General features: G+C 41.0%; 1 protein-coding gene across 1 annotated transcript in view; it reads left to right on the top strand.

The window, feature by feature from the left end:
• Positions 1–24663, top strand: part of Sorcs3 (sortilin related VPS10 domain containing receptor 3) — a 602076-nt gene that overhangs the window by 367078 nt on the left and 210335 nt on the right. The window contains exon 5 of the mRNA XM_051199708.1: positions 24280–24353. Within this exon, the coding sequence (XP_051055665.1) occupies positions 24280–24353 (74 nt within the window). The remainder of the gene's footprint in view (positions 1–24279; positions 24354–24663) is intronic.

Raw genomic sequence — 24663 nt, 5'->3', positions numbered from 1 at the left:
TGCCTGGATCTGGAAGGGAGTGATTTTTTGGTTCTCATTTTTATTAGTTCTTATAGAATTTTGTGCAATGTACTTGGTCATATTCCCCACTCCCCAACTACTCTTAGGTCAGCATCCTTTTCCATACCCACACAACTTTTGTTTTTGTGTTAAAAAACAAAACAAAACAAACAAACAAACAAACATATCAAATGTAATTTGTACTGTCTATATACTCTGGATGTGTGCCTTTACACTGGAGCCTGGTTTGTTTAACAGAGGCCACACAATAAAGAGTCGTCTTCATCCCAAAATCTACTAACTGCCAATGTTTGTCAGTGAGGGGTGTGGCTTTCTTCAGCCTGAGCCTAAGCAGGTATGGTATGTATGTATATATATATATATATATATATATATATGTATATGTATATGTATATGTATATGTATATGTATATGTATATATGGTCCCCACTGCTCAGCTGTGTTCAGAAAAGAGATTCCTCTTTATCATCTACCTCTTTATCATCTGTTACCAGTACCATGATGATCCCTGACCTTGGAAGGAGAGGGTTTGATATGGATATCCCATTTAGGGCTAAGCATTTTATAGGTTCTTACTCCCTTCCCGTGAGTAGTTGTGGGTCTCTGTTAATCACCCTCTACTGACAAAATGAATCTCAGAGAGGAGTTTTCATTTGCTTGACATAAACTGGGAGTGGGAAACCAGGTTCCCATAATCCTTGGCTACCTCTTCAACCCATTTGAACCAGTTCATCAGAACCAAACCCTCTAAGTGTACAGAGTTTCAACTATGGACACTGCAACTGTGTTGGACCCCACCCAACCTCACACATGGTAGCTGTGTAGCTGTTGCACATAGAGACTTGTAGAAGCAGATGGTTCCAGGCAAGGAATGTGGGAAAACACCTTCATTAGAACAAAGCAAATAGCCCTGATAATTACCAAAAATGGCATCAGAAAATACTACTAACATGAGAAACAAGAAAAAGCTAATCTTTAAATGGGACATAATGGAGTTTCTTACACTGTATCAAGGCCATGGTTAAAAATGCCGCTTCTCCAGTGAGAATACTGACTCCAAGATTTCCCTAGAGGTGGTTTTCAAGACTAATAATACAACATATGTTGTTTTATAGAACTTTTTAAAACTTTTTTTCCCTACAGCTCAAAATACCAAGTACTTTGTATTACAAGTACTTTGTAGTATAGCACTAGGGCTTGCAGCTGCCCATTTGTTAACCCCGGAGATTGTATAAGAAAGGGGTGAAGCTCATGCAAAGCATAGGCTTTCGCTAGGAATAATTATCAGCATTGACTCATTAGTTACAACAGATGGATCACACCTGCTTCAAATATGGAACTCTTGGATCTATGCTTTCAAGGATCCATGAGAATCATTAAGTCTGTGATAAAGAGGATGGAATTGAAGAATAAAATCACTATAATCTTGGTAAGTTTCAAGTGTAGCCTTGTGTGTGGGGGGAGGGTACATGCCCTATATACTTACATATTTGTATGGAGTTTGGAGGTCCTTTGGTGTCCTTACTCGGACATTGCCAAACTTTTTGAGACACAGGTTGGCTGACTGGTGAATTAGTGAACCCTAGAAATCCCCCTGTCTCTGACTCCTCGGCCCTAGGATTATAGTCATGCACCACTTTCCGTGGCATTTTATGTGGGTGTTGTGTATCAACTCACAGTCAGAGCACTTCAGTGAAAATCTGAAATCTCTGACAGCCTGGATTCTGACAGGTTCCTTCTTCTGCCAACCAATGAGATGGCTTCCTTTCTCCATGTCCTCCTGATCCCTGTGCACCCTCCTCATAGCACAGCTTAGCTATGCCTAGGGTAAACTCTCCTGTCTGGTGAAGTGTCTCACCCGCCTCTAATCAGCAGTATGGGAGTGAATTCAGTGCCCGTTGATAAATAAGTCTATTTATTTTCATTTTAGTTACCCATTTCATTTTTTATCACTGTGGACAAACAAGCATTGGATAGAGAAGTGCATATGCAGATTTGTTTTTAATCCCCCAATTCCTGTCTGCTGGCTGCTCTTCCTGAATTTGTTTGGCCCATAGCACCCACTGTTTGGCCTCTGAGCTGCCAGCCAGTAGAGCAGAGAGAGCAACTGCTGGTTAGATAGGGCAACACTTTGCTGGGGGCCCAACTTTCTGAGTTAGCATGGCAGCCCTGGTCTTCTCTTTGGCACTGATGGATTGAGTCATTGTTTTTGGCAGTGCAGTGCTTTCTGCCTGGGGCTGTGGGCAGAAAGCTGTTTTGAGTCAGACTCTATGTACCATGCCATGTTGGCAATTCTGTGTTTTCAGCATTTTAGTCAATGCAAGGAGTAAGAGAAATTGTAATTGAGGCTGCTTGTCTATAAATCATGCCACAGACAGTGAGCACGTCCAAATGTTGGGTCCAATAGAAACTTTTGTCCCTCGCCTGGGGATGGGGAGGGCAGGGGCTGGCGAGAAAATAGTTGAAGGCATCTCTGTGGCTACTGAGCATTGCAGTCGGGAGGAAATAGAAAATGCATTCTAAGTTTCCTGGCCAAATAATGAACCTTAGATGGAAATAGGGTGGTAGAGAGACACATAGCAAGAAGTTATCAAACCATGTAATCCAGTTGGAAATGGAAGGGCCGCTAACAAGCACAGGAGTTCCAATCAGTGACCCATCCTCCCCTTTCCCAGAGTGATTACTTTTATCCTGGTAATTTGCCTCTGCCATGAGAAAGCTGTAGTTTAGTATACTTGGTGCAAAGTGAGGGAAAAAAAACAAAACAAACAAACAAAAAACAAAAAACAAAACAACAACAATAAAAAAAACTAGGTAGTAGAAGGGCTCATATGTTAAATCCGATCCAATCCAATGAAGCTCTGGGGCAGGCGGTATTTGTGAGTCTGTGGGTGGGTGACCTGACTGCTCTTTCTGGAAGGGTTGTGCATACTTTTCTGGTCTGGTATCTGCAGGAGTAGCAAACTGGGACTCCAAGTTGGCTCTGATGTACTTTGAGTGGTAAATATGATTGGCATTTGGCTGAGCCAAAGCTATAAGTCACCAGCCCGAGGGGACTCAGAACTGATCTTATGGGCCTTCCCACCCACAAAGCACAAAGATTACATGAAATGGAAATGGGAGACAGGGCAGGAGAATGGAGGATCATGGGACTTTGACCCACTTGTAATTTGTGAATTCTGCTTTGTTTGCTAGTGTGTGTGTGTGTGTGGGGGGGGTTGGTTTGCTTAGAAACACAAGTATCTACTCATTTTTCTCCTAAAGAGCCACTGGATATGTATTCTCACTCCAGACACTGTCCAGAGAGGCATCTGGAAGGCCGTGCATGGGAATGCCTGTGCAATAGCCTCTCCTTGGGGATGCTTCCAAGTGGAGCTTTCAAACAAACCATACAATGAAATGGGGCCAGTGAGTGTGGTGAAATAACACTCAAAGCTATTGTGGGTCCAGGACCATTGCTTTGTCAATGCAACAGTCATACCTTGTTGTTTTTAATGTTTTCTTTGTTTCTTTCCCTCTTGGATTTCTTGAGGAAATTCATTTTGAAAATGTTTGCCTCTCATGGCTGTTCTGAGGGAATGAGGGAGAGGAATGTGCTTCCTTTTACAGTTTAGTCCCGCCAGTGCTGGGACCTGAGACAAAGATAGCAACAAACTCATAGGGAAAACAAGTGCCCTGCCTTCAACAGAGGCATTCCTTGGGAGCAGTATTTGTTTTCCTTGCCCAGACTTTGGAGGCGGATGTGCTTTGTTTGTGGAGGAAGTTCCCTTGTGCAATGGCTTTTAGCTTTGAGGGCATCTCTCTTGGTTTCACTTTGAAAAAACAACAGGTGCAATCATAGTGATCTCTGTGGGCTGAAGGAGAGTGAGTGTGTGCAGGACCTCACTCTACAGACTGCCCTGTGCTGTGCTCAGTGTGTTTGTTGGTGGGTGTTGACCTACCTGGTTAGGTTCCTTCTAAACCTGTTTCCCCAGGTGGTTCTAGGAGCCTCTGGGGTGCCTAAGCTGAAAGCCTTTGCGTTTCTAGAGCCAGAATAACCATACTTCTTAGGTTTAGGCAATTGGAGACTTGTGGAAGAAGAGGGACGTTTTTGAATTTCACTCCAGGGATATTTACCAGAAGCCTTGAACATTTTTGACAGCTTGGGGCTTCAGAACTTGTATCAACATTTCTTCATTTAATAAGGCACCCGTGTCTTGGTCCCCACCCCCCTACCCCAAACAAAAGCATTCACACTGCTCCTGGGAGGCAGCTTTGGGCTTCTGTCTTATCTTCAGGACCTGGCAGAGTTCACATGGTTGGTAATTTATAAATACTGGTTGAGACCTGACATTTCTTTGTAATTCCTTTCACAGTAGCACATACTCCCACCATCTGAACAATAAGCTAACGCTTTCTATTGTTTTTTTTTTTTTTTTTAATCTTTGTATGTGCGTTGTTTGTGTGTGTTCATGTGTGTGAGTATCGGCCTAAGTGTGCCACAGTGCTCATGTGGAGGTCAGGGGGTCACTACTTACCTATACCTTGTCTCAGACAGTTTTTCTTTGTTGTTGACTGCTGTATATGCCAGGGTAGCTGGCCCATTAGCTTCTGAGGGTTCTTCTTTCTTTGCCGTGTATCTCACAGGAACCCTGGGATTAAATATTCTCTTTTCCACCTATGCCATTTTGTAGATTCTGGAGATCTAAAATCAGGTCCCCCTTCTTGTGCAGAAGGTACTTATTCACAGAGCTGACTGCTCAGCCCGATACTGGAAACTCTTAATGCTCATGCAGACTCAGTTTCAGCTCAGAACTGGATTGCAGTAAGCAATGCAACTTTCTGTGGGCTACAAACCTTAAAGTCATCCTTGGGTTGAGCGTTTCTATCAAATCTATCTTCAGTGCAACAGTCCTCTCTGCTTTCATTGTTAAGACAGCCCAAATGTGATCAGATCTCTTTTCTTCTCCAATACTATGTTAATGAGATCCACACCTCCTAACACCCTGGAGTCCTCTGTTTCTCTCACACCTCACAGCTATTCTGTTATCTGGGCTTACTGGCACTTCCCACAGTGCCTTGTATTCTATTCCTGAGCCTGTCTTAGGCATTCCAGTACATGCTACACCCCCTCTTCCTGAATGCATGCAGGCATTGCTGCTCCTGTCCCTGTGAGCCCCATCTCTCCACTTTCTGTTCTTAGAGAGCCATCACTGATCTTTGTGATTCCATGAACATCACACAGCCTTATCCACAAGCAGATCTCAGGAATTCGGACATGAAGGACTCTGAGGCTTACTCTTGCCTTTCTCTCTTAATTTATTTACCTGTATGTCTCCTGCTAGAACCATGCTAGACTCATATGTATCACAGAAGTACCACTTAGGGCTGCCCCCATCTTTACCCCTTCCTTCCAGGTGGCTCTTTGACTCAGATGCAGTCACCCTCTCATTTCACCCAGCTCTGTGACATCCTCAGAGAGGCCTGGCCTGACTACCTCAACCAGTTTCTCTTAAGCACTGTGCTCTCATCCTTGACTCTCCCGCATAGCATTCCATAGCTGTTCCTCATTATCATGGATGCTGTATTTGTCAATTTGCTGATTTGCTGAAACATCCTTGTAAGTCCCAGAAGTCGTGGGCATCAAGGGACAATGAGGAAAGTATGAGTCACCTGATGTTCAGATTTCCCATGGAGGCTCAATAAGGGACACTCTGCACAGATGTGTGGCCATGGCTACAGAAATGCACATTTGCTTAAGGCCAAGTTTTCTGCTGCCATGTGAACTTCTTGAATCTAAGGATCAGTTCTGTTTCCCAGAAGCCTCGAATGTAGCCAAGAAATTCTTATGGAAAAGCTACAAAATGCAGCTCCCTCTTTCAGGGATTTTCATTTCATTATGATAATGACCCCAGCCGGCCAGGGCCCTTTGCAGGAGGGATTACAACTGCCTGCCTTGACATGGCTCAACAAAGCTCACACAGTGCTCTGACTGAGAAGCTGTGTGTGTGTGTGTGTGTGTGTGTGTGTGTGTGTGTGTGTGCTATGAATCCTGGTGTATAGTCTTTGAGTACATAGGCCATGAACACAAAGTTAGGTTTGAACCTGACCTCCATGCCCTCTTTGGATAGTAGAACAAGTGTCTTGGTCTTTCCCCAAGATTTATTGTTTATTCCATAAAACAAAGGCAACTGGAGGTCCTCTAATCAGGGCCGGGAAGGTTGTGAGATGATACACCACACTGAACCCAGTGCTTGGCACCATGTGAACATTTCCTGTACATATGTTCTTTATGTTACTCTGTGCCTTAGGAGCCCAGTCTTGGAAATAAGGTCAAAGGGATATGAAACCAAGCCTGGAATCACCCCAGAACCCTTACTCACTATTTAAGAACAGTACTGCAAAACATTGCAAATATTTTACAATTGAATGGCCAGTGCTCTCTGTTACAACCCATCTCTAGATGAAAATGTCTGGAGGTGTTTTTAATAACTTTCCTTCACAAAGTCAATTCATGGGTCACAGTTTGGTGACCTTTTCTTTATGTCAGTGATACTAAACTTTTCCTCTATAGTTCTACATCTGGGGGACTAGAAGAACACTTGTGTTCAGATAGTCTTTTCCTAAAATGTCTGGATTTCATTTTTAATCCATTAATTTACTTTATGGGACTGAGGTGTCAGTGTTGCTGGAAATTTCAGGAGACTCAAAATTGAGAGCCACTGATGAATCATTTAAAGTCTCCAACAGAAGAAATAAATAGCAGACTCAATCTTCCCGCCCTCCCACCTCACCTCATTTTAACATCCAGGGGCCAGCACCATTAGAAGGCAGCATGCAGATCTTGCTAGCCCTTGGTGCTTTATGCACAGAGCCAATCACTGTTGCTTTTACAGGGAGCCTAATTATCTGTGTAATAAATGAATTGCACTCTTAAGGCATAGGGCCCAGCTGTTGCTCTTGGTTTTTGCTGAGGCTTTATTTTTCCAGTCTCTTCACATTCCAGTGCTGGTAGCTGAACAGAATGGTCTCAAGTGAAACAGACATTCCAGCTCTGTGCTCGAAGCCCTCTGACAGAGGTGGAAGGAGGTTCCCGGGAGTCACAGGTCTTCAATTCACAGTCCCGCCTCTGATTCTAGTGCACTGGTTCCCAACCTACAGGTGCCTACCCTCTTTGTGGTGTCAAATGGCCCTTTCACAGGAGTCACTAAAGAGCATCAGAAAACAGAGATCTTTACATTACAAATCATGACAGTAGCAAAATTACAGTTATTAAGTAGTACTGAAAAAAAATTTTATGGTTGGAGGTTATTGCCACATGAGGAATTGTGTTAAAGTGTCAGAGCATTAGGAAGGTTGAGAACCCTTGCCCTGGTGTGTCCCACAAGAAAGTGTGTGATAATCTCATCTCTGGGAAGTCTAGATACTCAGTTACCATCGTCCATCTGGGATGACTTAAACTTGTTTAGAAATCTCTAAACTTTCTCAAGAATTATCTAAAACAAGTTCTCCTTAGGTAGCCCATCAGCATTGAAAGCTTGTACCAACATCTGGCCTCCAGGTTTGACCCTCTGAGTTTGAATCTAAGAGGTGGCTGAGTTACACATTGTTCGTGAAGTACCTGGGGTACTCTGCAACTCAGGGGCTGCGATTTTGGAGCGAGCCCTGCATCTCACTTACATAAGAAAACGGAGGAAAGTACAGTCTTCTTCCGGGGCTGTGGAGAGAGCTTAGTTAATGAAATGCGTGCCTTACAAGTGTGTAAGCTGCATTGGATCCCCAGAATAATTCGAAAATGACAGGTATGGTGTGTGCTTGTAATCTGAGATCTAAGAAGGGGGAAACTCCTGGATCCAGGCCAGCGAGCGACCATGCCTCAGAAAAGAAATTGCATCCAGGCCAGGAAGAGACCCTGCCTCAGAAAAGAAAATCAAGTGGACAGCACATGAGAAACAACCTGCTAGGTTGACCTTTGGCCTTTTAAGGACAAGCACACATGCATGTACACCCACACACAAATGTGGGCGCCATTTGTAAGGAGTTTGGGTTTTTCCTCCCGCCGCCAGTCTTGTCCTGCTGCTGCGCCAGCCCCAAATAATACACAGAGACTCTGTATTAGATATTGTTGGCCAGTTACTACTTTCTTATCGGCTAGCTCTGTCTTAAGTATTAACCCATTTGTGTTAATCTATGTATTTCCATGTGGTCTTCTTACCGGGAGCCGGCTGCCGCATACAGCTCTCTCCAGACTCTCCATCTTGACTCTCCATCCTACTTCCTCTTCCTCCTTGTCTCCTAGTCCCTCCTATCCTCCTTTCCTATTGGCCAACAATGCTTTATTATTAACCAGTATGAGAAACATATACAGAATGACATCTCCCATCACCTCTGCACACAGGTATAGAGTCTTATACACAGAAACAGACACTCATGCCCATGTACACACGCGCGCACACACACACACACACACACACACACACACACACACACAGACACACTACCTCAAAGTAGCACAGCGAGTTGATTAATGCAGCTGGAATGCCAACGTAGGTCTGGTATCAGCTAAGTAACACTTTAACACATTTATCCTTGTTCACACCTCTAAAGGTTGACTGGATGATTTTTCTGATCTTATTTGGATTTACTCACAGGTCTGGAATCTCTTCTACTTGCTCCTTCCCTCTGACAGACTAGCATACCTGTGATTACCTGGCAGAGCTAATATCCAAAACATTGTACTTGTCCACTATTCTGAGAAAATGCATAGAGCTGGGACAGTGCCACTCACGGTTCAGTCTGGAGCCAAAACAAGGAACAAAGGCAACCTGAAGAAGTAATTCTAGCTCCCCCCGGGAGATGTTAAAAAACCCCTGACAGAGAAAGGACTTGGTTACAGGGAGGATAGATGTATCCATAACTGCCTCATAGTCTTGGGTCTCTCCACAGCATGTAGGTTCCTTTCTTTACAAAACATATTTCATGAATGTTAAGGAAACAATAGCAGTGCATACCTCCTGTGCCCTTTCTGTGCCTAAGATTATTGCTCTTGGATGAAGGATCAAACACCCACATACCTACCTGAAGGGACCAGCGAACTCATCAAGTTTAAACCTCATCTGACACTTTAATTTCCTGATAATATCGCCTTAATCAAAGTGTTCATCCATCTTCTGCTCCGAAGTATCACAGAACTCCCAGGAGTACCTGCTGTGAAGTGAAGGAAGTCCTCCCCCCGCCGCAGAGAGTTCTTATCATAGAATATTACTCCTCACAGAAGCCAACGTTGGCTTCAATCTGAATGGCAGTTTTTGGTCTCATTTCTGCCATTTGATACACTGTGGGGAAGAAAGCTTGGCTCCTGACCACCCTGATCAACCTTTTTATACATTCAAAAACAACTGTCAGTTTCCTTACCAGTTAGTTGGTCAGTTTTCTGTCCAATGTGTGTACAATTTTGCTCTCGGGGTGAACTTCTGAGCTCTTACCGTGTTTGCTTTCTTAAAACCCCTCAATCATTCCTAACAGTGGCTCTGAGTGCTATACATATGGGATTTGGAGCCAGAGTTCTGGACTTGTCCTTGAGAATCTTGACCAAACAAATATCAAACCATGGAGCTTTGATATCCCTCTTCAGGAAATGTGGACAGAAAACAACATCACACAGATTATACTGTGTCAGACAATTTAGGTGGCATAGGCTGAAAGGTAGGCCTGGAGCATATGCTTAGTGCAGGGGTGCAGGGTTCTTTCTGTCCTTTGTTTTACCTCTAAATAGATGACTTTGCTTGGGTCCATGCTGCTGCCCAGATTTATGTCTGGATCTGTGATCCCGCTGCTGCTGGGGTCTATGTTGATATCTCTGGCCTATGTTACCACCAAGGGCCAATGAATATCCCTGGTCTTTGCTGCAACCATAATCCCCTGTTGATGTCCTTGGTCTGTGCTGCCTCCAAGGACTATGATAGGGTTCATGGTCCATGCAGCAACAGAGGGCCATATCGGAGATCATGCTGAGATCTGTGGCATGGGCTGACACTGGAGGCCATGTGGATGTCCATGGTCCATGCACTCACGAGAAACCATGTTAACTGCATGTTTCATGTTCCCATTTACTGTAGAGGACAAGGAAGCTACCTTTGTCATGGTATCCATGACTGTAGACCCACAGTTGAGAAAGGTGATGCATAGAAGGCTTCTGTGACAACCCCTGCCATCACCCCACCTACAAAAGTGACAGCCTAGATAGAAAGCCATTGAAGAGAAATCTTAAAAATTGTGATAAGGATGCCAAAGTGTAGCTCTGCACAGTTGAGGGATCCTGGTGGAGTTGCAGGTGGAGGAGGACATTTTTTGACACATTCCTACTCCTAAAAACCTTAGCAACTTTAGATGCTTATATTTCCGCAGAGACTTGTGTTTCCTCCCTCAAGACCAGAAGCATCTTCATTTCTTCTGAATTGAAGGTGCTGTTATTGTTTTCATAGAGATATTGATTTAAATTAAATGTGATCTCAAACTTAAGTTCTCCTCAGCATAGAATTAGGTAGCTCTATTCCTCTGAGAAGACAAAACAAATCTGAACTTGGAATAGAGTTTAAGGCAAATTGGAAAGGGTCATGGGGGGGGGGAAGGAGTGGGCAGGAAAGCACATGCTAACAACGGTGAACAATAAAACCACTGAGGAAAGAGGAAACACAGATGAAGGGCGGGGAGGAGAATGGGAATCACACCGCAACAGTCACCTCACCTTGCTGAGAAACGAGCCTTTTTTTCCTCAAAGGCTATGGCTTAATAGGAGACATTTCTGAATTGTAATATGTAAAAGTGAATAGACTCTGATTGCAGAGGGAAATGGTCAAGGGAATAGGACTGTGGAGACAAAAGAATGATTTTTAGTAAATACTATGTAAATTGTTTGCAAGATTGTCTTACATGACTATTAACCTTGAAAATACTCTTCAGCATAAAGAGGATGAAATGAATTGTGAAATGATTTGTAAATAAAGACACTAGCTAAACTCAAGATACATTGTCAGCCATTCACAGCTTACCCAAATGGGCCATTATTCCTGTGTGGTTATATGAACTTGTTTTTCTTTTAACATCAAGAACCTAACAAAAAAGTTACCATAGTTTAGTAAAATGAACATTGAGCTAGAGTTGGGGCCCTGAGTTTTGAATTTCACTTCACAACTATCTGACTGTGTCATTATGCATGTCAGCCAAGTTCTCTGATACAGCACCCATGTGTCAAAGCACCTGTTTGGACCAACTCCGGAGCCTCTTACAGTTGTAAAAAAGGATGGTTCTCTGGCCCTACAGGACTGGCCAGGTGGATGTAGCTTCTGGGATTTTTCTCTTTTAGTATATGTTATACTTAGATAGATAGTCTGAAGCATACATACCTAGACATGTAACTGGCATTCTTCTGCAAAGTAGTATATGGAAAACATTCCTCTGTGGGGGAGGAACTAAAATAGGTGTGTCATAGGTGAAGAACAATTTTCTATATGATGCACACCACTTGAAAGATTTGTGAAGAATTTTACTGTTGAGTCTAAGCACATACATATTTTAGAATCAACTGCAAAATAGGCTCAGAATTTTTAGGTTGAGCATTAGAGCTATGGCATATTTGTCCTTTCAAACAGCTCAAGGTCATACCTCAGATTTGTGGTAGAATATTTGATGCCCTTTGACCTTTATGTGTGATTTGATGGGAAGCTTGTTTGCTTTATTTACAGGACGCCCTGCCACCACCACCCACCCCTCAGCTTCTTTCAGAGGTAAACTTTATGAAGTTTCCTCTAAAAGCATTTCCTTGACTTTAAATTGTAACTTGCTTTTTAAGGTTAATGACAAATGCATATGTGCCTGTTTATATCCTGCCCCAGTTTACTCTATAAGCCAATCTTTTGGTAGTGGTGTCTCCTTCCCTTCCTCTTGAATTCACCAAAGATGGAACTATTTATATCTCTGCTTTATCTTATTGAGTTCTGGTCCTTGGATCAATGCGTGATTATTTGGGCCAAGGGAACTGTACTCTTGGAGGGGATGATATCATCTTTCTGTTTTATTTCTAGCATTGCTCCTAATGATCAGAATGTTTCATCTTATCTACAAGATTGAAGTGGGACTTACACTTCAGGCCCAGGCTCACCCATGATGCCTCACTGGGCTTTGAGCCATTTCAGAGGGTAAACCTGAGCATGGCTCCTCCATCTTCTTCTTCCCGCCTACCCACTGGTGCATCTCTCTTCCCGCCTACCCACTGGTGCATCTCTCTTCCCGTCTACCCACTGGTGCATCTCTCTTCCCACCTACCCACTGGTGCATCTCTCTTCCCTCCTACCCACTGGTGCATCTCTCTTCCCGCCTACCCACTGGTCCATCTCTCTTCCTGACTACCCACTGGTGCATCTCTCTTCCTGACTACCCACTGGTGCATCTCTCTTCCTGACTACCCTCTGGTCCATCTCTCTTCCTGACTACCCTCTGGTCCATCTCTCTTCCTTGACTAGATTTTGACTTTCTAAGGGTATCAGAACATTATGTTACTCATAAGTTTCATCACACATGGAATGAAGATGCAGGGATCAAGATTTACTGGACTAGGCTCAATATAGGTTAATATAATTTTATTTAGGGAGAAGACACGTACACAAGAAACAGATGACCACCACAAGTTCCCACTCACAAAATTCGTCCAGCCTGCTCTCTATGACCCACCTGAACCAAGAAAGCCAGCAAGGTCCCCACCCCAGACCTAATCCTACTGTGAACCTGCTCTATAGATGCAGTGTGGTGGGTGGTGTGGAGGGATTGTGAATATCTCATTACAATGGAATTGTATGGCTTTGAGCCTATCACATACTAGCTATTCAGAGAATAGTAAATAGATCAGTGAATAAAATGCTCTCAATTCACTGACTACAGGTGATACTTTAATTCAGTTCTAAGATTCCCAGTTAACTCAGTCAATAACAGTTCCAATGTTAAAGAACAATATACATAATTAAAGGGAATGAATCTTATAATCTAGAGACATAGAAATGAGATAAAAGAAATTTTGTGGGGGAGATTGTCAGACAAAATATGAGACACTCAATTAAATTTGAATTTTAGATACCGAAGTACATGTCTAATATTTCATGACACACACACATAAAATGCCACTAACATTATTTTTTCTAAAGTTCAAATTGACTGATTATTGCATAATTTATGTTCTAAAATCTAGCAACTGTTCTTCATGAGGCAAGTATACAGGGACAATCAGACTAGTGGCCCCAAGGCAGCATCTTCCCATCTGGGGTCAAATCATGTCTTGTCTGCACTGAATTATTTTAGATGTTTGATTTTTTTTCAAAACTATTACTAAACGAAGTCTTCAAAGAGAAAAATTTGAGATTTTAGGCTTCCTTGAATCATGATAAAATCTAGTGATACTGGATCAACTCTTTCTGATGAAGTGCAGCTAAGCCCAGTGTTGGATGGGGCTTTCTCCCTGTGGGTTCCTGCTCCTTACCAGTGTTGCAGATGAAAAACCATCTTCTGATTGTCATCCCATTTACCCCGATCTTCCCTTCAAGTTGAGAAGAAAGAGAAACTGTTTTTGAATGTTCATATCTATCAAAAACAGGAAAACAGAAGACAGCCCAGAGGGCCAAATGTTTCAGTATTTTGAATGAGAAAAACTTCCTCTGCAGCTGCCAAGAATTTTTTTTTCTCCATGTTAAATGCCAACAAGATGAGCCCATGTCTAACAAGTACAAACAACCATCCTCTTCTCTCATAGTCCTTGAGCTCTGTACCATGGCATACAGGTTCCTGTACTTTTTCATCTTCACCTGAACGTAAGATCCTTCAAGGCAGACACTTTTTATTCATTTTATTTCTAGATGTATTCCCCCACCCTCCCAAAAAGCATAATGGTTGGCTCTTAATTTATGTATTATTTGTATTTGTTAAAAAGTGAATAAAGGAAGCCATCAGAGTGAAAGATTAAAAAAATAATCACAGTGGCTATCTTCAAGAAGGAAAGAAAAATGTTGCCCTCTGTAGAGAGGGCTAAGGGAGTAGCATATGCCTCTTTTAAATAAATGCCTTCATGAGGAAAATGTCTGTCTCCCATTGGCTGAGAACAAAGACTGTAGTATGTTTTCTAGAACTTAGGGGAGAGTTGGATGGGGTTTGTCCTTACTGATAATGAAACCAAAGATTCTTGAGAGACTATTGGACACTGCAACTGGAGGGAGGCACGTGTTGAAAATGACTCTCTGGAACTGTGTGGTCCCGAGTTCTCTCGTTTCTTTCAAACATTGTTGTAATTTGGGAGTTCTCCATGCAGTCCCATATTGGCATAGAGCCTTCTCTGTCTGTCTGTCTGTCTGTCTGCCTGTCTCTCTGTCTCTGTCTCTCTATCCCTCTCTCTCTGTGTGTGTGTGTGTGTGTGTGTTTGTGTGTGTGTGTGTTTATGTGAATGGAACCTATGGTCTTATGCATTCTATGAAATTCCCCTGCCACTGAGCTACACACCTAGTTTGCTCATTTTATTCAAAGACAGTATTTTTCGTGAGTATGTCACCTAATTATGTAGATCTTTGTGAGCATTTAAACATCAAGCATAGACTTCCTATAAGTGAGAACTTTTACATAGATGTGTTCTAATCCAACCTTTTCTTCTCAGTTGTCTGAGGGAAGCTGACTTTATACCAAATACTTCTCTGAAACATATTCTGATGCCTCTGGTGACTTGTTTGTTATTTCCATGTAATTATTATGAATCCATCATTCTTAGAAAATATCTTAGGTGTACAGGTTTTTTGAGTCTTCAAGGGGCAGATAAATGTAGGTAAATGAGTATATGTCTTTCAGTCGCAGAGACAAATGGATTCTAAACCAGACATTTGACCATGTAACTAATGGGGAAACAAGCAGCAATAGATAACATGCATCGAAACATGTGATCATGCTCTCTTTCCAGCTGTCTGCTCCCTTGGTGTGTGATGCCTGCAGTACTTTCCTAGAACTGACACAACACAAACTGCCAGATTAGAACAACACAAACTAATTGTCTCCTGTCTCTAGAGAATAGAATTTTAAAATCAAGACTTTGGTAGATTCCAAACCTATGGAGATTCTTCCCCTGCCTTTCCCTTTCCTAGTATCTAGTGACTTGGCAGCCCTCAGAGGCAACATTTGGCTTACAGTTGCTTCCTTCTAACTCTCTGTCTTCATGTGACAATTCTTCTCTGTGTCTTTTCATTGTACTCCATCTGCTACTGTCTTTCCTCATAGATGGACACAAGTCTCATGGATTAGGGGCCACCCTAATAATATTAACTTTACCGCAAGGGATCTGCAAAGACCCTATTTGTATATAAAATAACATTTTCAAACACTAGAAATAGAAGACTTCACTATGTCTCTGTGTCAGTTAATAGTAATACCTGATACTTTTAGTGATCTCAGATTATTTTATTGAATTTAAATTTCAGGTATAACCTGTTGCTCTCCCTACATAATATTCTATTGATTAGATTGCTTCTTTAGTCCATCAGCTCTTAGATGCCTTTTCCTGGAAGGAGGATGTAATTAGGGAACTAATAACTGAATCAATAAGGAAAAGAGCTTATTCTTTCCATATTTCCAGCTATTCTGATGACTATTTCTGGAGTGCACAGGGATGCATGAGTGTGTGTGTGCATGTGTGTGCATGTGTACGTGTGTGTGTGTGTGTGTGTGTGTGTATGTGTGTGTATACATATGTATTGTTTTTGTTGTAGTTTCTGTTACTATTGTTGCTATGTGCTTATTAGGAAACCTAAAGCCATCTTATCATTCATTCATATATAGGAAAAGGGGAAAATTTCATTTGATCTCCAGTGATGTCTAAGGATGATATCATTGTCAGATAAGAGATGGCATTTAGTGGGATAAAGAACAGAATATGGCTTCATATATGTAGCATTTTACAAAAACAGGGTCTGATTTAGGAGTGTTTACTATTTAGATAACATCTTATATTTTAATGTTGTTTGAGGAATTTCAAGTTGAAACCATATAAGCTGTATAAATATGTATAAGTTAATGCTGTTTATCCAAGGACAAGTGCAAGAGTGCACCACCACATCAAAAACTCTCAAGGTCCTTGCCTCAAAAACTTTTGCCCAGAGTCCAAAAAGAGACACCACAGTAAGGGTAGGGTCTGAGTCTGAGGGCTATAGAAAAGAATCTTCTCACATTCTTTCTCTTCATGTGCTCCTTATTCTGTTTCTACTCAAATGACCCTGTCCTGCTTCTAACTTCTTCATGTTTCTTCTTTTTCTTCATCTTCATTTTCTTACATACTTGTTTTTCTTACATTCTTATCCTTCTACATTTTTGTTAATTTCTGCCAGGTTCTCCCTCCAGCCATTACCTCTCTAGTCTCTTCTCCCCAAATCTGTCCCCAGAGGTTTGAAGCAAAAGATAAGAATTAGAGAGTTAGTTTTTCTTTGCTCAGGAGCATATTTCTAAGCTAAGCAATAAAGGCAGAGCCATATCCATGGCAACATGACGTCCAAATGCCATAGGAGCAAAGCAGACCAGAGAGGGAGGGCACAGTGCCCAATGGCAACTTTAAGACACAGATCCATTGTTAGTGGACTGGCAAGTGAAGAATAGGCATGCTTTAAGGTTAACGTGAGGTTAGCTTGGGACAGCACTTTCTTCTCTCCTGGCACAGAGAATCCGGGACACTCTTGTTCTCTGGCTCTGAGAGCCATGGTCAACAACGTCAGACATGCCGTAATTCTTGTCCTTGGGCATCAGTGAATGTCTTAATTGAGGTCTCTTTCCCTAGGCACTAACACTGACCAATTGTCTGCCAAGGAAGACAACTGCATGGACAGGCTTCTAAGTTTATACAGAGACCTGGTTGAGAGAGTGGGGGTATTGACTGTGATTCCTTTCTTGCCAGAATCACACCCTGCTGAGGAGAGTCATCTTATACACTAATGCATAGGGGGAAATGTGCCCAGTAAATTGTTAATACACTGCTAGAATTTTGGGATAATCCCACCATAGAAAAGGAATACTATGGCTTCGCAGGGAATTTGCAATGAGGACAGTGACCATTCATAAAGCAAATACTTCCCCATCCTGCATGTGGGCCTCCTCTGGAAAATGATCCTGATGTGTTAGCCCTGTGATTTGTCAGCTGTGTTCTCAGTACCTAATTCTGTGGTCTGTAGCACCACCATGCATGGCAGTTTATCACAATGATGCCCTGTGGGAAATGTCCTATGATTTTGTCTAGTTCTAGCTGCCTCATGAAAAACACCTGGTTTTAATTCTTATCCTTTTAAGAATACTGTATTATGTACATTATAATAAAAACCTTTCTGTATAAAATGTATGTAGAATAAAATGTACTTACACGATTGCCAACGTATAATATGTACCCACCGTAAAGTAACTCAGAACGATGGAAATGTTTAAAACACACACACACACACACACACACACACACACACACACACACACACTTCATTAACCTGTAATTTAGAGATGGCCACTAATAGTATTTCTGGCCTATTTATTTTAATAAGTTTCAAGCTTGTAATAGTTAAGTAAAGTTTGTATCGTTTGTATTTGAATACTATATCATTAATGTTTTCATAACATTAATCTTCTCAAAATTCCTCTTGCAAAACCACCATTCTATCCCTATTTGACTGTTACAGCATTAATTATAATATTCATATAGCTTCCTAATAAATTTTAACGCGTAAATGATGCATGTAGTTTCCCATAGTTTCTCAGACATTGCCATGGCACACAGTTCACGACGTCCACTGGCCATCATGTTTCTCATCTTTGTAATACTGGCTCTTAGTTCAGTGCCAACAGTGTGATGGTTGTTTCACAGGCTTTCTTTGAATAAATGAATGAGTGTGTGAACAACTAAATGAAGAGGATAAAGAAGTCTATGAGTCAGGAGGGTGCAAAGACCTAGCTCATGGTACAATAAAAATAAATTCAGACTCAGAAACTACTTTACATTAAAAGAGAGGGTAACTAAGCCGGGCTTCTTCATGAAAGGGAACCTGTTCTTTCCGTTCATCCAAATATGCCCATAGGCAGATAATTCAATTTAATATTTTCCCCATCAGTCAAGATGAAGAGCTGAGAAAGCAAAAATGAAGCCAAGGGAGGGGGCCTGTACCGCTCATTCTTTCTGTGGTAGGAAGGTTATGTGATGAAAGGAGGTATACTTCCCCAGGAAGCACTTTCCTTGCAATAGGATCCTCCATGTTAAAGGGACTCGTAACCTCCCCAAGGGTAGAGTCTCCAGCATGTCAGAGTTGAGCCTCTTGGTTTTTGCCTGGTTTGTTAATACAGGAAGACATCACAGTCATCTCTCTGCTACAGCTAGATTCAAGCACGACACAGAATGAGTTTGTACTGATTCCTATACATTAATTGTACTAATTCCTAGTAGTACAGTTCTGACACTGATTTGGGAGCCTCCTCATTTAATTGGGAAATACGCATCATCAGTCTGAGCATCTGACCCACAGATTACTGCCATGCAAAGGAGAGTAGTTTATTTCTTGAAGCCCTACTTAGAAAACTCGATTCTTACAATAAAATATATTGATATCTTCTTCCCAAATACTAGTCTGGTCCTCACAAAAACCTCTTTTCCTCATCTCAAGTATAAAAATAGATGCAGCATAGAAACACAAAAGTAGATATAGACAAATTGATGAAAAAATCGATCAGAAGATAGGTGGGCAGAAAAGGGCTACCTCCTTTCAGTCAGTAACAGCAATCATGTCCTTCCTTCAATCCACAAGTATTTCAATAAGCCAGATTCGGGATGTTGGTCATTTTGGTTTTCTTGCTCTTACTCTCTCTTTTACTTCATAAATCTCTGTCCAACTTCCTGCCTACTCATGCTAGTTGTCTCTAAATCTCCAGCTGAAGATTTATTTCTTCCTGAAATCTCACTGGTTCACTTCTACATCTGTCAATACTTCAGGTCTCTCAATCTTTTCATGTGTGCCCATGTGGGGTTTGTGGGAGGGGGGGTTGATTCACTATCGGTTTATCCTAACAAATGGCAATCCTGCATGTATTCTCAGAAGAGTTATATTTTTGATTCCTAAAGAATTAGATATAAATAAGTCAGAGTCCAAAAGACACAAGTTAAAAGAATGGATGCAAAGAGAAATTCTATCCTTCAGCTGCATTTAAGAAACATACCTCAATTTTAAAGACAGATGTTACTTCAGAGTAAAGGGTTGGGAAAAGATTTTCCAATCAAATGGACCTAAGAAATAAGTTGATGTATCTACCCTAATATCTAACAAATTAGACTTCAAACTAAAATTAATCAAAAGAGATGAAGAAGAGTATTTTATATCCATCACAGGAAAAGTCCATTAATATGAAGTCTAAATTCTGAACATCTAAGTACCTCATACAAAGGCGCCAACATTCATAAAAGAAACATATGAAAATGGATCAACATAAAAAAAATCCATCAATGTAGTCCACCATGTAAACAAACTGAAAAAAGAAAATCCACATTATCATCTCACTAGACGATAAAAAAGCCTTCAACAAAATCCAAATCCCTTTCATGATAAAGGTCTTGGAGAGATCAGGGATAACAAGGACATATCTAAACATGATAAAGGAAATCCAACAACCAACGTCAAACTATATGGAGAGAAACTCAAAGAGATTTCTCTAAAATCAGCAACAAGACAAGGTTGTTCACTCTTTCATATCTCTTCAACATTGTATTTGAAGTTCTAGCTAGAGCAATAAGATGACAAAAGGAGCTCAAGGGTTTACAGATTGCAAAGGAAGAAGACAAACTTTCACTATTTGCAGGTTATATGATAGTTTACATAAGTGACCCAAATTCTACCAGGGAAATCCTACAGCTGATGAACACCTTCAACAAAGTGGCAGGATACAAGATTAATTAAAAAAAATCACTAGCCCTACTATATAAAGATAATAAAGGGGCTGAGAAAGAAATCAGAGAAACATCACACTATACAATAACCACAAACAACATAACCAAACTATAACCAAACTATAACCAAACAGGTGAAAGACGTGTAAGACAAGAACTTCTTTGAGTCATTAAAGAAAGAAGTAAGATACCAGAAAAATGGACAGATCTCCCATGCTCTTGAATAGGTAAGATCAACATAGTAAAAATGGCAATCATACTGAAAGCAATCTACAACAAAATCCCAGCAAAATTCTTCACACACCTTCAAAGGACAATACTCAAGTTTATATGGAAAAACAAAAAAAACAGGATAGCCAAAACAAACCTATTGCTTTTTGGTTTTTGGTAATGTGGGATTACCTATTGCCTATGTTTTTGTGAGTGTAGTTAATTTCCTTGGGTTGGGGTTTTCCATCCTGTACTTTCTGTAGGGCTGGATTAGTGGATGTGTTTTGTTAAAATCTGTTTTTGTCATGGAATATCTTGTTTTCTCCATCTATAGTGATTGAAAGATTTGCTGGGTATAGTAGTCTGTGTTGGCATCTGTGGTCCCATAGTGTTTGTAGAACTTCTGTCCAGGACCCTCTGGCCTACAGAATTTCCATGGGGAAGTCAGGTGTAATTCTGATAGGTATGCCTTTAAATACTATTTGCCCTTCTTCCTTTGCTGCTTGTAATATTCTTTCTTTATTCTGTAAGTTTGGTGTTTGGTTATTATGTGGTGAGGGGACTTTTTTGTGGTCTTGTCTATTTGGTGTACTTTCATTGGCATGTCTTTCTTTAGGTTTGGAAATTGTCTTCTAGGATTTTGTTGAATATGCTTTCTGTACCCTTGAGCTGGACTTCTTCACCTTCTTTTATACCTATTATTCTTAGGTTTGGTCTTGTCATAGTGTCCCATATTTCCTGGATATTTTGTGTTAGGGATTTGTTAAACTTAAGATTTTCTTTTGTCAATGACTATATTTCCTCTAGTGAATTCTTAACACCAGCTCTTGTATTCTGTTGGTTATGCTTACATCTACAATTCCTGATTGTTTGCCCACCTTTTCATATATATATATATATATATATATATATATATATATATATATATGATTTTTTCTCATTTTTACATATCGATCCCAGTTCCCTCTCCCTCTCTCCCCTACCCCCTTCCATCCCATCCCCCCACTCCTCAGGGAGGGTGATGCCTTCCAGGAGGGATCAACAAAATCTGTCAAGTTATTTGGAGTAGTAGGGTCTAGGCCCTCCCTTCTGTCTCTAGGCTAAGGGAGTATCCCTCCATGGGAATGTGCCCCCAGAGACATTTTGTGCACCAGGGATACATCATGGTTCCACTGTCAGAGCTCCCTTAGACTTCTCAGGCCTTCTAACTGAGACCCATGTTCAGGGGGGTCTGAGTCGGTCCAATGCTCGTTTCCCAGCTATCAGTCTTGGGGTCCATTAGCTCCCCCTTTTTCTGGTCATCTTTCAATGGGGTTTCTGTAACCTGGTCTTGACCCCATTTTTTTTTTATCACTCCTCCCTCTCTGCAACTTTTACCCAGCTCTTCTATTTCTAGTATTCCCTTAGACTGTGTTTTCTTTATTGTGTCTTTCAGCTTTCAAGCGTTGAACTGAATTGTTTCCTTCACTTGTTTGCTTATTTTTTCTTGGCTTTCTTTGTGAAAATTGCTTATTGCTTGAATTTTTTGGTTTGTGTTCTCCTCCATCTCCTGTAATTTTTGTTTTTTCTTCCTTTTCTTTAAGGGTTTTTCTCATGTCCTCCTTGTGGGTCTCTATCATCTTCATAAAGTTGTGTTGTAGGTCCTTCTCTTCTGCTTCCTCTGTGTTGGAATGCTCAGGTCTTGCTGTTGTTGAAGCCCCACCCTCTCTGGTAGTGTCGTATTGCTTTTCCTTTGTTGGATGTACTCTTGTATTGTCGTCTTCCCATCGCTTCTTCCAGTGGGTGCAGGTGGAGTCTCTCTCTGTTCTTTCCTCTTCTGGTGGGTGTTCATGGGCCAAGAATTTGATGTTGGCAGACTCTGGATGATGATCTGGTCTCTCCTGGTGTTCTCCCAGAGTGTGTGTGGCAAGACTCTCCTGGTGCTCTGCTGGTGCTTGTAGGTGGGCCAAGACTGCAATGTGGGCAGACATTGAATTGGAGACACAGGAATTAGCACTTAATTGTGTAGGAATAGCACAGTTTGCACAAATACTATGTGAACTACTGTATAGTTGGTGTAGGGTGGCAGAAATGATATCATATAATCAGGAGAGACATCCTGGTTTTGTGTAGAGTTGCTTCAGTGACCTTCCGCATTAAAAGGTGACACCATCTGATACAGGCTACAACAGATAGTATGTACCCATGACTATCTTATATGGTATTTTGAGAATAAAAGTACATCAATAATACCAATTTATACAGCTCTATAAATTTATGGAAGTAGCTGATTGTATCAGTAGAAAATTATATTTTATTCATGGTGCTTCTGATCTATAAATATCAGCCTAATAAAACATGAATTGGCCAAAATCTTTCTGAATGTCATAAAGACTTTTAGATTATCACAAGTGATGTGAGGTATTGGACTTGGAGCATGGCCATATGGTCTGATAGTCATGTTCTGAGGAGCCCAACCCTACAGGTAAGAGCTAGCAGGATGCTATTTGAGGATTTTACTGCATATGCTTCTGTTTGTGTACATTAAGAGCCACCCGCTTCACTACTGGATTCCCCTGATTTCTCTGACAGTAAAATATTGTGTGTACCCTTCCCCAAATGTAACTATCATGACGAACTAGAAGCCAGGTTCTTGGAAGGGGAGTTGTACTGGCCATTGGAAAATTAAATTCTGGACCTTTCAACCCAAGTTTAATTTCTCCAAGGTGGAACTTCATAAAATAGGACTTGGGTGTTAAGCGCCCACCAGGCAGCCTAAAACCACTCACCCTCACACGGGTGACTGAAACATATAAACTCTGCCCATACAGCACACCTTCTTTCAAAGGGAAAGCTTGCCAGCCTTTAATAGCATGAGGCAGACAGAGAATGCAGAGGTGGAGTCATGACTATCATGACTATGATGTTCATGTCTGTTTTGATGGATCAGAGAATGGTGCTGAGCAGGAGATGAAGTCATGAATCAGTGCCTAACTTTCACTGAAGCTGTATGTGTCTGGTATATTTGAAAGCACATGATAGACGTATTAATACCATCACTCTCATTATCCCTTGCCATTTACTTTCAGCTTTATGTTTAAATTCATTTGTACGATCAAAAGTGACTCATGGTCAGTTTCTTTCAGGATGTTGGCTCATGTTTAATATGTTATAAAGAGTGAGATTACACCCATAAAATAAATGGATATGGGATCTGACTGTACTAGTCAGGCATGAGCTTCTTTATGGTTTTTTTCAAAAGCCCTGGAGATAATCTAGATTTTTGTTTTCTTCCACAAGTTACTATATATATTGTGGCCTGCCAGCTTCTACTTTTAAATTATTGTTAATGCAGTGGATATTTTGCAGACACTTTATATGTTATGAAGTAATATAAATACAACTGAAATGAGATAAATCTGAAAGATATAATCTGTTTACCTTATGATAAGTGCCAAATAAAAATAAGAGATGCAAAAGAAGAGCTGTGTAGGTTGAAATTGTTGCAGAGTTTTACTTGTCCATCTATTTGTTTGCTTATTTACTTATTTATTTTTGGGAGGAGGCCACATTTGTTGTGGCCTTGCTTGGATGAGGAAGATTTTTTAAGATAGGTTTATTCTTGCTATCTTGCCAAGGCATGTGTTTGTCATAATCTTAACATTCCTGGTGGCATTAAAGAGTTCAATTTTATATTACTTATATTATGTCAAAATCATAAATAAGTCAAAGAATACAACATGTTGAATATATTATTTGTTTAGATAGCAACTAATGATTATTTTTACATATGTGAGCCTTTCCACTTACAGTGAAGAATCTGCCTCTTCCCTGTTGCTTTAAATGTTTTAGCTACAAAGAAACTGTGATGGATATCAGAAAAATATTTACACTCAGATCAAAAGCATCAGTCAATTTACAAGAAGTAGATCAAGAAGGAAGCATGATAAACAAGGCACACTAACATCCTTGCATTTTTATCTGCGTAAACTGGGTGTCTTACTTGGATGTACTGGCACTCTGTTGTTGGAATTGGATGGGGGGGCACCTATGCTGGAATGCAGAGATACCTGTGACTTATTCAATTTATTCCTTGTTTCACTGTTTTTCAGCTTTATAGCTCCATGGACTTTGGAAGACGATGGCAACTCGTGCATGAGCGCATCACACCCAACAGATTTTACTGGTAAGTGTCTTTTGTACATTCAGCATCCTTTGGATACGAAAAAGAATGAGAGAGCAGAGTGGTCCAAGCAATCCTGACCACCTTGTACTCTGGAGGTCAAATACTTTTGCTGTGCTAGAGGGTTTATGGACCAGCACCATTAACTTGTTAGAAGTGCAGGGTCTGAGGCCACGTCAGGATTCATGGGATCTGGGCACAATGTTTTGGCAGTTCTTGTGTATATTGACTTTGAAAAGCCCTGAGCTAGGGAAAACTCATGACCAGGTGCTCTTGGTCAGACATTAAGCTCTCCTCATCTTGGAAATGTACA

Source organism: Phodopus roborovskii, unplaced genomic scaffold, assembly GCF_943737965.1.
Source record: "Phodopus roborovskii unplaced genomic scaffold, PHOROB, whole genome shotgun sequence".
Classification (NCBI taxonomy): domain Eukaryota; kingdom Metazoa; phylum Chordata; class Mammalia; order Rodentia; family Cricetidae; genus Phodopus; species Phodopus roborovskii.
Note: the sequence above shows the minus strand (reverse complement) of the source record. Positions and strands in the feature narration are given on the sequence as shown.